The 12,710-nt window shown below is 43.2% G+C and overlaps 1 protein-coding gene across 1 annotated transcript in view; it reads left to right on the top strand.

Annotated features, from left to right (window-relative positions):
- LOC120913429 (F-box only protein 27-like) overlaps window positions 1-12,710 on the top strand; it is a 37,222-nt gene that overhangs the window by 1,953 nt on the left and 22,559 nt on the right. The window contains exon 2 of the mRNA XM_040323346.1: window positions 2,392-2,756. Coding sequence (XP_040179280.1) covers window positions 2,423-2,756 — 334 coding nt within the window. The 5' untranslated portion in view covers window positions 2,392-2,422. The remainder of the gene's footprint in view (window positions 1-2,391; window positions 2,757-12,710) is intronic.

Here is a 12,710-nt window from a genome sequence, read left to right as displayed (position 1 = left end):
ATTGATTTCTATCTATTTTTAATCATTTTTAAAGGAATCAGTTAACTATTATGTCTCTATACCCTGTAACCAGTCATTTCAGCAAAAACATGTTTTTCCTTTACAACTCCTTTAAATGTGTGTGTGTATACAGGTCATTCTCAAAAAATTTGCATATTGTGATAAAGCTCATTATTTTCTGTAATGTACTGATAAACATTAGACTTTCATATATTTTAGATTCATTACACACAACTGAAGTAGTTCAAGCCTTTTTATTGTTTTAATATTGATGATTTTGGCATACAGCTCATGAAAACCCAAAATTCCTATCTCAAAAAATTAGCATATCATGAAAAGGTTCTCTAAGCGAGCTCTTAACCTAATCATCTGAATCAACTAATTAACTCTAAACACCTGCAAAAGATTCCTGAGGCTTTTAAAAACTGGTTCATTACTCCAAACCGCAATCATGGGTAAGACTGCCGACCTGACTGCTGTCCAGAAGGCCATCATTGACAACCTCAAGCAAGAGGGTAAGACACAGAAAGACATTTCTGAACGAATAGGCTGTTCCCAGAGTGCTGTATCAAGGCACCTCAGTGGGAAGTCTGTGGGAAGGAAAAAGTCAAGTTATGCACGAGGGGTTTTATACTCTATCGTACACAAGCTTTCACTTACATATATTCCCTCTCTTACTTCTGGTTCTTTTTTTCACATTTCTAGTTTATTTTATTTTTTACCATATTTCCACTGTTATTCTCCATGTTTATGGCATCCAGCCGGGTGATCTGTATATTTTCCACATATGTGTATGGTACATCCATACGCCCTTTTATACATGTCTTTAGAGACATGTTTTCATTCATAGATCTCTTAATTATGTGTATATTTTTTTACTACTGCTGGTTCATAACATGGACAGTCATGCATATAGTTTCAGTACCATCTCTCACAGCGAGTAAACTTGTGAAATGGATCATTCACTTTGTTTGCTCATAGATCGTGCTGCTAGCCAGCTTACTGACAATTTTTTTAGCTTTTCGTGATTCACAGTTTTTCACTTTAGCTCTTACACGTTTTTACCTATACCCACATTAATCAGCCCTTCCACTGATTACCACACCTTGTAGCAATCCTGCGCTCATATATATCTTTTTCTTCTTCTTCCTGCTTGTCACACATTTACGCACTATTTTAGTGCTTACACTTTGTCACTTTTTCTCACGCCATTATGTGAGTCCACACACTGCAGTGAAGTATACTACGTGTTTATTATCCCCCATTCATGACAATCTCATTTGCAGGATACTATACCATCCAGCATTTTTTTACATATATCATGATATTGGGGTTTCACACACAAACACATCATATCAATCGGATGGTTTCACTATTTTTTATTATTTACTCCATCCCACATTCACATCCACACCTATACCTGGTTACATAAGCAGATGCTACGATTGTTGTCACTTTACTTCCATAGACTTATGTTTAATTGTGTGTTTTTTACCTTTTTACATTTTTTTCTTTTTTATGTACCATAATTTTTTTGCTTTTTGTCAGCTGATCTTTGAATTCCTTTCCATTTGGTTCTAATGGGTGTAGTTTCTCTCCGCTGTGTCTACCCACAGATGTATGGGAATACTGCAATCAGTTCGGACCAATCACAGACTGGAATCACCACATGACTTTTTTTTCTTTGGAATACTATAAGGCTTCATTTCCACTGGCGTTTTAACAGCCACTGTTGTTAGCCTTTTGTACAGCTTAAAAACGCCTGTCCATGTTTATTTTGTAAAAAAAAAAAAAAAAAAAAAAAATTTTTTGTGAGCTGCAGCTTTAAAAATGCAGTGGTCGCATTTTTGAGCGTTTTCGCGCGTTTTTAAGCGTTTTTTAATGTTTGGCGTTTTTACAGCTCTACTCTGGAGCTTCAGAACGCCTTGGTCCTGCGTTTTTTTTACAGCTCAAAAACGCCTATGCCATTTGCAGCTCAAAAACGCCTATGTGGGCATGATGCCATAGAATAACATGGACAGGCGTTTTTAAGCTGTAAAAAACGCTCAAGAAAGTGGCTGTAAAAACGCCAGTGGAAATGAAGCCTAAATGAGATTGTTTTTTTATGTTGTTCTTGGCTATGACTAAGCATTGTATAACAATGTGAAATGCGTCAGCTATATCATCCCACCGTTTGCGATTTCTCTGTTTGTGCAGTGTTTTTTTACTGGATTAAAGGCTTTTATTGTTTTTTACATTTATCAGAGTGCGGCTGTCCATACCTTTTTGCTTCCATTTATGCTTCGTGCATTGCCTGCACCCACTGGATTTTTCTGAGTCCACACTTTCCCTTAGATAAGAATTGGTGTTTTTCTTTTTTGCACATATTTACATACATATCTTCTGTCACAGGGATCACGGAGTACCCGATTTGAACTTTGGCATGGACCAACAAAGCTCCCATCAGGAAGAGCCACTTCCAAAATATACCTCCTTAAGTGACAATGTATATATTACAGTTTTAGATCAACTTCCAGATGAGGTGCTACTCTTGATCCTCAGCTATGTACCAGCAAGGGACTTGGACTACTGTAGGTGTGTGAGCCGTCTTTGGAAGTCCCTTGTTGACTCTCCCACAATTTGGAGAATAAAATGCCAGCGGCTGAACAGAGGGGATGTGCTTCACGTGGCTGATATGTGTCAAAACACTCCCTGGAAGAGATTTTATATGGCGAAACTCTTCTCCAGGAACTTGGTGCTCAATCCTTGTGGTTCAGGTAAGAAGTTGAAATGAAGTGGTCGAGTCTTAATAAGGCAAGACAGCGGGGGGGGGGGGGGGGTGTTGACACTACCAAGAAAAGGTCACATTGAAATTATGTTTCAGCCCACTGAAAACAAAGCAGCCTCATTATCGGGGATTTGTACCTTCAGTGTGCATTCTAGCAAACAAGTTCAGAGTCCAAGTCAAAATCATGATCCAGTGTATTACGTATATATGTCTTAAAGGTTCTATTGGCAAGTTTTTCCTTTTTAGTATAGTAAGCCACATTCATGTAAATGTGTTCTGTAACCTTGAAGACAGTTTCACTACTCATCCTTGGCCAAGTGGCTTCCTTAGTTCAAATAAGTGTCGGCAACCTACACCAGCATTGGGCAACTCAATCGCTGCCTGTCATTCGCATATGCCATTTATCATTTTTTGCTCTGGAGATTTGACGACAATTCATATATGTGATCAGAAAACTGCTGTAGGCTCAAGGTCTATCCTCTTCCTAGGCTGCAGGAGCAGACTCTCTATGGTCATGGACCGCCAGGCATCCACAAACAATCCTCCAAAACAATGAAGAGCTGCCCATATAAATTGAAAGAATGCACCATTCAAAGTCATCCCAGTGCAATAGCTACTGGAACATTTGCCTCCACCACTGGCTCTTAGTCATAGACTATGAATGATCTCCAGTGATGGAGGGAAATGCATCAGATAATGACAGCACCAGGTGGACTTTGAATGTTGCATGCTTATGAAAAACAAGGTGAACAATAATTCACATAACCATTAGGCATGTAATGCAAATGATTAACAACTGCTCAGACTTAATGACATCAAGGTGATTGAATTATGTAAATTAAAACAAGGTGACTTCACAACCTTTATAACTTGCCTTATGTTCTGGGACAGTCAACATCGACCTTGACACATATCATTTCAATTGGATTAAGGCAACCTGTGTGGGTATAAATGCTGGGGTACGTTCTTGACCCCTGGGAAGCTACATAGTTGAGTAACAAAACACATTCCATGATTCTATACGTACATACAGATGTGACTACTTCTAGGTATACCATCACCTTAAAAAAATGAAAAGTTTGTGGATTTTGCATTGATGTCTTTATTGTACCTCATACATAATCTATGAAAGGAGTTTGATGCATGTTTAATCACATGCTGGCTTAAAGAGACCCTGTCACCAGACCATTAATTTCATCAAGCATGGTATGTACTTGTAAAAGCCTTCTTTGTGTAGACGTGCAAAAGCATGGCAAGTGTTGCTGGGCACTACAATCTTGAATGTGATATCGGAAGCCACATCAGACTTAAAGCTGTCACTCAAGTGACACTTTCTATAGTACTCCCTCCTCCCCTGGAAGCTACACGAAAGATTATACAGAGAAGTGAAGGGAGGGGTGGAGGAGCTGGGCCAGCACAAAGAGTAATTGGACACTCCTAGAAGAAAAGAGGGTTATGACTTCCAAGGAGGGAGAGGGCTGTGCTAGGGTATTGACTAGTCACATTTTCTAGCAAGTTCAGAGGCATTTTGCAAGTGAATAAAAAACACAAATCAAGTACTGGCCAACCGTGAGGCTCAGGAAATAGTTAATAAATGGTTAACACCAGACCCCCTCAGTGTATAATATAATAGCAAAAAAAGGACCACTAAACTAAAAAGGGAGGGAATAGGTTGTGCTGTCATGTTGACTATGTAGAAATAGGATTATCAATAAGAGTGCTTTGTGTTTTAGACCCATGTCCCATGACAGCACACCTGAGAGCTCTAACAGATATCTTATGGGTGGGAAATTAAACATAAAAAACGTTCTGTCCAAAGGTCGCCTCCAGATCTACATCCAGTCTGTAGCGCTGACCAAAAGTATAAAAATGTGACCACAGTGTGGCTTTACAGATATGACCCACTGTAGCTTTGGTCCAAGAAGTAGAGATTGATCTAGTAGAATGTGCAACAGCTTTCCTTTTTTTTTTTGGGGAGGGGGGGGGGTTAGTAATGGCTGTGTAACTGCAAACGATGTCTTGGTCTTTATGGTCTTTATTTCTACCCTGGAACTCTACTAAATAATTTTTGACTTTTCTCAAAGGCTTTTTGACCTACAGATACTTGAACTAGCACCTTTCCACATCCAATTTGGAAAAGTCTTCTTTATTAGGATTAGAATGAATCTTTATGAGTGATGTTTGAGTCACACTGCAGATGCACAGGTTTTCTGCCCTAGGTAAACAGCCATTTTTAAATCTTTTTGGGATACTGGGTGAATAAATCTGTTAGTTGACATCCTTTAAATCCTGGGTTGTCATGCAGAATCCTTTTCAAAGTAGATTCATAGTTGAATATACCATTTCCATCTTGCATTTCTTGTACTTCAAGTTGCGATGTTTAGATCGATAATAGTCCTGAAAGTTCTATTTGGTTGGAGGACCAAAGATATTGGTCCTCCAACCAATGCCAACATTCAAATGTTTTAAGGATCTGGCAACCTCTGTTGTGGCAATGCTTAGATAGAAGATTATAAAACACCCATTTTTCTTAGGGCTGAAGCCATCTTCTTTTCGATAAAATCTTATAGAGTATCTTGAAATGGGAGTGCAGAAATTCTGAAAATGTTGAAGACTTGTGTGTCCACTTTAGGGGGTCCTTGTCCCAAAATTGTAAGATTGTCGCATAAAATCCTCTGCATTGCTCCACAGGAGGATCTAGAAGAACTTTCTGGAAGCTCACAGTCACCTCGGCTGCCAACATGCAGAAGACCATCTTGTGGTCAATTTGCAAACCAAGGCAGCTGTAACCAGTCTTGATAACCTAAAGTATTTATGGATTCATAGTGACATTCTTCCATCCTACTAGGAAGCAAGACAGTCTTCTCCCCACAGGACTTGCTGAGTCTGGCATTTTTCCCTCTTCTCTCAGCTGTTGGGATTGCACAAAAATCCCCTGCATTTTCTCAGGAACTGCCACTTGACTTGTCTTTTCTGTGTTTTTGAATTAATCTCTGGTAGGACATTTTCTTTTTTAAACTGCATCTTTTGCTTTAGAAGCGCTTACTTTTCGTCCACTGCCTTGTCTAATATTGTGTGCAGAGTCTTGTCAAGCAAGAGGAACAAGTGGATGCCCCAGAGTTTAGTTTTAGATCCTATGACGCCCCACCAAAATTTAAAATATAGGGCCCTATTTGCAAAGTTTTAAATGGTAGTGGTGCGTCACCAACTTGGTAAAAACTGGTAGGGATCCCAAAATCTGCTGTTTGTGGTGCTATTTTGCAGATGAGACTCTAGCTGCATTATTCAAATGTTTTAGGGATCTGGCAACCTTTGTTGTGGCAATGCTTAGATAGAAGATTATAAAACACCCATTTTTCTTAGGGCTGAAGCCATCTTCTTTTCGATAAAATCTTATAGAGTATCTTGAAATGGGAGTGCAGAAATTCTGAAAATGTTGAAGACTTGTATGTCCACTTTAGGGGGTCCTTGTCCCAAAATTGTAAGATAAGCCCCCCATTGACATCCTGGAGCTCAAGGCTATAGAGATGGCTCTGCAACACTGGACCCCCTTCTGCAAGGGAGGCAATGCCACAGCAAAACTAACCCAACTTTAAAGGGGGCTCCAGGAGTCGTTCAGCCTTGAAGTAAGCAATAATCTCATCGGTGGAGACTCGCTGTCCAGCATTCTCTGCAGTCCACATTTCAGTTGTGGACAACTTAAAAGCAGATTACCTTAGCTGCCTCAGTCTGGATCTAGGGGAATGGGTCCTTCATCCAAACATCAACCCGATATATCTGAAATGAGGGAACCTGAATATGGACATCCTGGTTCCAGATTCAACAACAAACTACCTCTGTTTGTGGCCAGGACCAAGCATCTCTTAGCGTTGGCACTGGATGCCTTAATAAATCACAGGTCTTAGTTCAGGCTAGTCTATGCCTACCTCCCTTTCCTACTGCAAATTCACATCTGTCTGCTAATAGGAAGGGGCTTCCTTTGGCGGACACTCGCCGAAGAGGAGGAGCCAGAAATGCTGTCATGGACCTGAAGAGCGATGGTTTAGGGCCACTCTGTGTAATACATTTGTAAAGAGCAGGGGGGGTATAAACCTGTTTGTTAAAAAAAAAAAAAAAAACAATAATGTTAAGCTGGATACATACTGATTTATTTTTTATTTTATTTGTTTTCGTTCAGCCAGAGGGCCAAAACAAAAAAAAAAAATCAGATTCCTGCATCCACACCTCCGTCAGAATTGGCTGCAATGACTGGTCGAATGCTGGTTTTCCAGCAGGATCATTTGACAGAAGCTGATCTAATAATGATCGGCTTCTATTTAACAGAAATGCGGCTCATTCCTGCTCAACCGGACAAATCTCGATCTGTGTGGGCCCAGCATTAGGTGGCCTTTTCTTCAAGATGGCCTTTTTAATGGATATCTGTCAGACATGTCTCTGAGTTAGCTACTCTCTTGTAAGGACTCGTTCCTTAAATTTCAGAAGAACAAGCAGTCTTATGCCCAAGACCATCTTTTCTTCATAAGGTGGTATCAGTTTTTCACCTCAATATACATAGTCCTACCCTCTACATATGCCCTGCTCCAAAAGGAAATATTGCTCTTCATTGCCTGCACATAGTAAGAGCCATAATAGTCCTCAAAGCACAGAGTCCGTATTTGCCCTGTCCTTGGGACCTTGCAAGGGGCATCCTGCATTCAGGGTCCATTGTCACTTGATGGATAAGACATCCGATTGCTAGAGCTTACACTTTAAGGGCAAATGTCCTCCTGTGCTTTTAAACATCCAGGTCTGTGGGAATTTCTTGGGTTTACACACAGCTCTCCCCGTTCTTCAGCTCCGGGGACCGATCGCGGGACTCCAGCGGCGATCGGGTCCCGCGGTCACGGAGCTTCGGACCGGGTCGCGGGAGCGTGCGACCCCACAGCTGGGCTTAAAGGGCAACGTACATATACGTTGATGTGCCCAGCAGTGCCATTCTGCCGACGTATATCGGTGTGAAGGGGTCCTTAAGTGGTTAAAGCAGACACTAAGGCCGCGTACACACGATCGGTCAAAACCGATGAAAACGGACTAAAGGACCGTTTTCATCGGTCCAAACCGATCGTGTGTGGGCCCCATCGGTCAGTTAACCTTCGGTCAAAAAAATGAGAACTTGCTTTAAAATTGAACCGATGGACACCTAACCGATAGGTCAAAACCGATCGTTAGTATGCAAAAGCATCGGTTAAAAACCCGCGCATGCTCAGAATCAAGTCGACGCATGCTTGGAAGCATTGAACTTTTTTCAGCACGTCGTTGTGTTTTACGTCACCGCATTTTGACACGATCGGTTATTTAACCTATGGTGTGTAGGCACATCAGACCATCAGTCAGCTTCATCAGTTAACCGATGACAACGGTCCTTCGGACCGTTCTCATCGGATGGACTGATCGTGTGTACGCGGCCTAAGGCGTTGAGACTTGAGAGTGATATATTTTTGCTGACCCAATACTGATATATGGGTCAATCAATTCGGTAAGAGTCTAGGGGAGTGAATCTTCTGGATATATACGTACCTGAAAGGGGACCTAATGGATTGTTTTTTGAGTATATGAAATGCTGGGCAATTTTGAAAATTCAGATCATAGATGATTCTTCTGCAGCTGTCCTAACCTTGCATTTGTAACAAAAATGGTTTAGCATTTGATTCCTACAGTTAAAGTGGATGTAAACCCACTGTCATCCTTTCTAAACTACTGCCATAGTGCTGATCTATAAGGATATACATGTCTCCTGCATGTATCCTTACCTGTCAAATGTTTCCCCTCTGTCTGTTATAAGAACTGAAAAACAGCAGATTCTGTGGGTGGGTCTGTTGTCTGGAGCTCAGTGGGTGGAGTCGTGATGTCAGTAGACTCCCCACCCACCTCTACACTCCCCTTGTCAATATGCATTTTTTCCTGTGTATTCCTTACACTAAATTCTGCTATGATCACTAACATCCAGTCAAAATCCAGAAAAGTAACCACATGATTCAGAAAAGGAGTGGGGGTGGGAATTAAAAAGTAATGCCTGTCTCCAGGCTAGTGCATGAGATATGTAAATAATATGTTACTCACAGCAAGGGGGCGGAACGGACTAAGGTTTTTCTCTGTAAGTCCGTTTTATTTCACTGAACAATAAAAGAGGATTGCTCAGAGCTGGATTAACTATGTGTGGCAAGACTGGGCACAGATGATAGGAAATCTTATACTGTACATTGTGACATCCCCAAAAAAAATTGGGTTTACATCCACTTTAAGAACTAAGCCTCCTTCCTTGATTTAGAGGTAGATTTTTGATTCTATGTACTATTAGCTAGATTCAGGTAGAGTTAGGTCGGCGTATCAGTAGATACGCCGACGTAACTCAGAATCTGCGCCGACCTATGTTTAAGTGTATTCTCAAACAGAGATACGCTTAAACATATCTAAGATACGACGGCTTGCACCGTCCTATCTTAGGTTGCAATATTTAGGCTGGCCGCTAGGTGGCTCTTCCATTGCGGTCGGCGTAGAATATGTAAATCAGTAGATACGCCTATTCACGAACGTACGCCCGGCCGCCGCAGTACATTTACGCCGTTTGCGTAACGCATTAGCAGGCCTAAAGTTATTCCATCAAATAGTTGGAATAGTAATGTTAAAGTATAGCCGCCGTTCCCGCTTCGAAATTCAAAATTTTTACGTCGTTTCACGCCCCCTCAGACAAATTTGAATTAGGCGCCCTTACGCCCGCCCGCTTTAGGCTACGCCGCCGTAACTTAGCAGGCAAGTACATTGTGAATCATGTACTTGCCTCGCTAACTTACGGCAGCGTAGCTTAAATGCCTTAAGCTATGCCGCCTTAAAGTTGCGGCTATCTATGTGAATCTAGCTATATATTCTTTCAAAGGGAATGGGAATAACCAGCCATACCAGGGAGGAAAATTCTCGTTCGACAGAATAAAAATTTGGAAGTGATGTCGTGTTGTAATGCATTTGTATTGCATTTTCGAATGACGGCTGTACTGATTATATGAAAATCGTACGATCTGGCATCGTACAATTTTTTTTTTTTTCGTGCCTGTCGTAATAATAATATTGGATCAACTGTCCTGATCTCGAAAAGGTCTGTACTAATGATCAGATTATCGAATGCGTAATTTTTCGTACAATTTTCGGATCGTGTGTACGGGGCTTAAATGTATTAACTCTCTATTTCCTGTCCCTCACAGGTGGGCCCATATGTCAACTGTGCTGTCATGGGACGTAATGGAAGAATATTTGGTGGAAAAGATATAAGCACTACTAGTAAGTAGAGTTGAGCGGACACCTGGATGTTCGGGTTCGACGGGTTCGGCCAAACTTCGGAAAAAAGTCCGGGTTCGGGACCCGAACTTGAACCGAACTTGACCCCGGACCCGAACCCCATTGAAGTGAATGGGGACCCGAACTTTTCAGTACAAAAATGTCTCTAAAACACTAAGGGAAAGGGCTAGAGGGCTGTAAATGGCAGCAAAATATCGGTAAGAGCATAGCAAGTACTCTGAAATAAATGTGGATAGGGAAATAACTTAAAATAACATAAAAAAAATAATAATAATCTTGACCTAGGAGGACAAGGTCCATATGTAGTAGGAGGTTGTGGCGGTGTAGGTGGAAGCGGCGGTGGAGGAGGAGTGTCAGGGCACTAACCTTTCACGGTCACATTCCCCAGTTGGCTCTGGGTGGAATCGAACCCAGGACCTCTCCATTGCTGGTCCAGGTCTTTGCCTCTGAGCCACTGCTCAGTGTTATTCTTCTTGCTGTCCGTCGGAGCCTGGTTCTGAACTCGTGCTACTTTGGACCAATCAGTGGCCTGAGCGGCCTATTTAAGCCAGCCCCTTCCTCTTTGCAAATTGCTGGTTCGTAAACAGCTTTTTGGATTACCTTGCTGCTGAATACTCTTTGGATATCTCGTTACCTGACCCCTGGCCTGTTTCCTGGATTATCGCCTTCTGTTTACCTTGACCCCGGCTTGAACTTGGACTCTCTGATCTCTGTAATCCCTGACCCTCGGCTTTGGACTTTTGGATACACCGCTTGCTTCAGCCCCTGACTCCGGCTTGTTCCTGGTTTTTCCTTCAGTCTTGTTCCCTGTGTGCACCTGCTATTTTGGACTGTTTCCTGTGTCATCCGCTACAGTCTCCAGTGTGCTTCTGCGATCCAGTTTCCGGTTTACCTTGGATCTCCTCCTGCCACTGGTCCCGGTGCCTCCTGTTGCGTCCTACCCTCTGTCCCAAAATCCAGAGGGCGGATCGCATGAGGTCGCAAAGGTGAGCCGCCCTTGGCATCTTGGCTTTGGTAAGTTATATCCTGACAAGGAGGTAGCCAAAGCAGCAGGTTTTGGTTTTTAATTGATTTATTTTTTAAATTAGGGTAAACACCAAAAGATTGAGAAAGATCTAGGGTTGCCACCTCATCCCTTTAAACCCGAACACATAGTAATTACACACGTCCTGGGGCTAATTTAATGTTGATAAGGCACCAAGTGAGTTTAATTAGCAGCACCTTAATCAGCCAGAGAACCTGTGTAATTAATATGTTTTCGCTTTTAAAGGGATGAGGTGGCAACCCTAGAAAGATCAGAAAAACAAGAATGGCTGGGTAAGGCCGGTATACTTGTCTATTCTGCACATGCCTGGTTCATTTTAATGAACGTGAGCTTGTCCACATTGGCTCTGGACAGGCGGCTGCGCTTGTCTGTGCTAACGCCCCCTGCCGTGCTAAATACACATTCAGATAATACACTGGCTGCAGGGCAGGCCAGCATCTCCAAGGCGTAAAGGGCAAGCTCAGGCCATGTGCCCAATTTGGAGACCCAGAAGTTTAAGGAGGCAGACCCGTCATTCAGTACGTGTAGGCGTGTGTACAGATACTGCCCAACCATGTTGGTGAAATGCTGCCTCCTGCTAAATCGTTACATATCAGCTGTTGGTGCTGGTTATTGTGGCGTGCTGACAAAGCTTTTCCACATTTCGGCCATGCTAACCCTGCCTTCTGAGGTGCTGGCGGTGCACCGGCTGCGTTGGCGACCTCTTCCTCCTCCTCTGCCTTCGCCTTGTGCTTCTACTGTGCCCCCGCTGTCAGATGGGAATTCCACCAGCAGCGCGTCTACCAGCGTGCACTTGTACTCGCGCATCTTGCGATCACGCTCCAGTGAGGGAATTAGGGCGGCACATTGTCCTTGTAACGGGGATCCAGCAGCGTGGCCACCCAGTAATCAGCACCTGTTAAAATGTGCGAAACACAGCTGTCGTTGCGGAGACGCTGCAGCATGTAATCGCTCATGTGTGCCAGGCTGCCCAGAGGCAACGAAAAGCTGTCCTCTGTATCCCCCCAGCCACACACCAGTGATGGCCATGAGCTGGTCTGGGTGCCACCCTGCTGTGAACATGGTTCCTCCTCCTCCTCCTCATCCTCCACCTCGTCATCCTCCAGAACTGTGCCCTTGCTGGACAATTGTGTACCTGGCCTTTGTTGGTGCAGGAACCCTACCTCGGAGCCACTTGTGAATGACTGCCCTGAAAGCCTTGGAAATGATCCCGATTCCTCCTCCTCCTCCTGTGCCACATCCCCTTCCATCATCGCCGGAGGTGATTTTTCAAGGAGGCATAGAACTGTGATAGTAACACTGAGAACGGCGTCATCGGCACTGGCCATGTTGGTGGAGTACTCGAAACAGCGCAACATGGCACACAGGTCTCGCATGGAGGCCCAGTTATTGGTGGTGAAATGGTTCTGTTCCACAGAGCGACTCACGCGTGCGTGCTGCAGCTGAAACTCCACTATCGCCTGCTGCTGCTCGCACAGTCTGGCCAGCATGTGCAAGGTGGAGTTCCACCTTGTGGGCACGTCACATATGAGGCGGTGAGCGGGAAGGCCGAAGTTACGCTGCAGCGCT

The sequence above is a fragment of the Rana temporaria genome, chromosome 9 (genome assembly GCF_905171775.1).
Source record: "Rana temporaria chromosome 9, aRanTem1.1, whole genome shotgun sequence".
Classification (NCBI taxonomy): Eukaryota; Metazoa; Chordata; class Amphibia; order Anura; family Ranidae; genus Rana; species Rana temporaria.
This window is presented reverse-complemented; position numbering and strand designations above follow the sequence as displayed.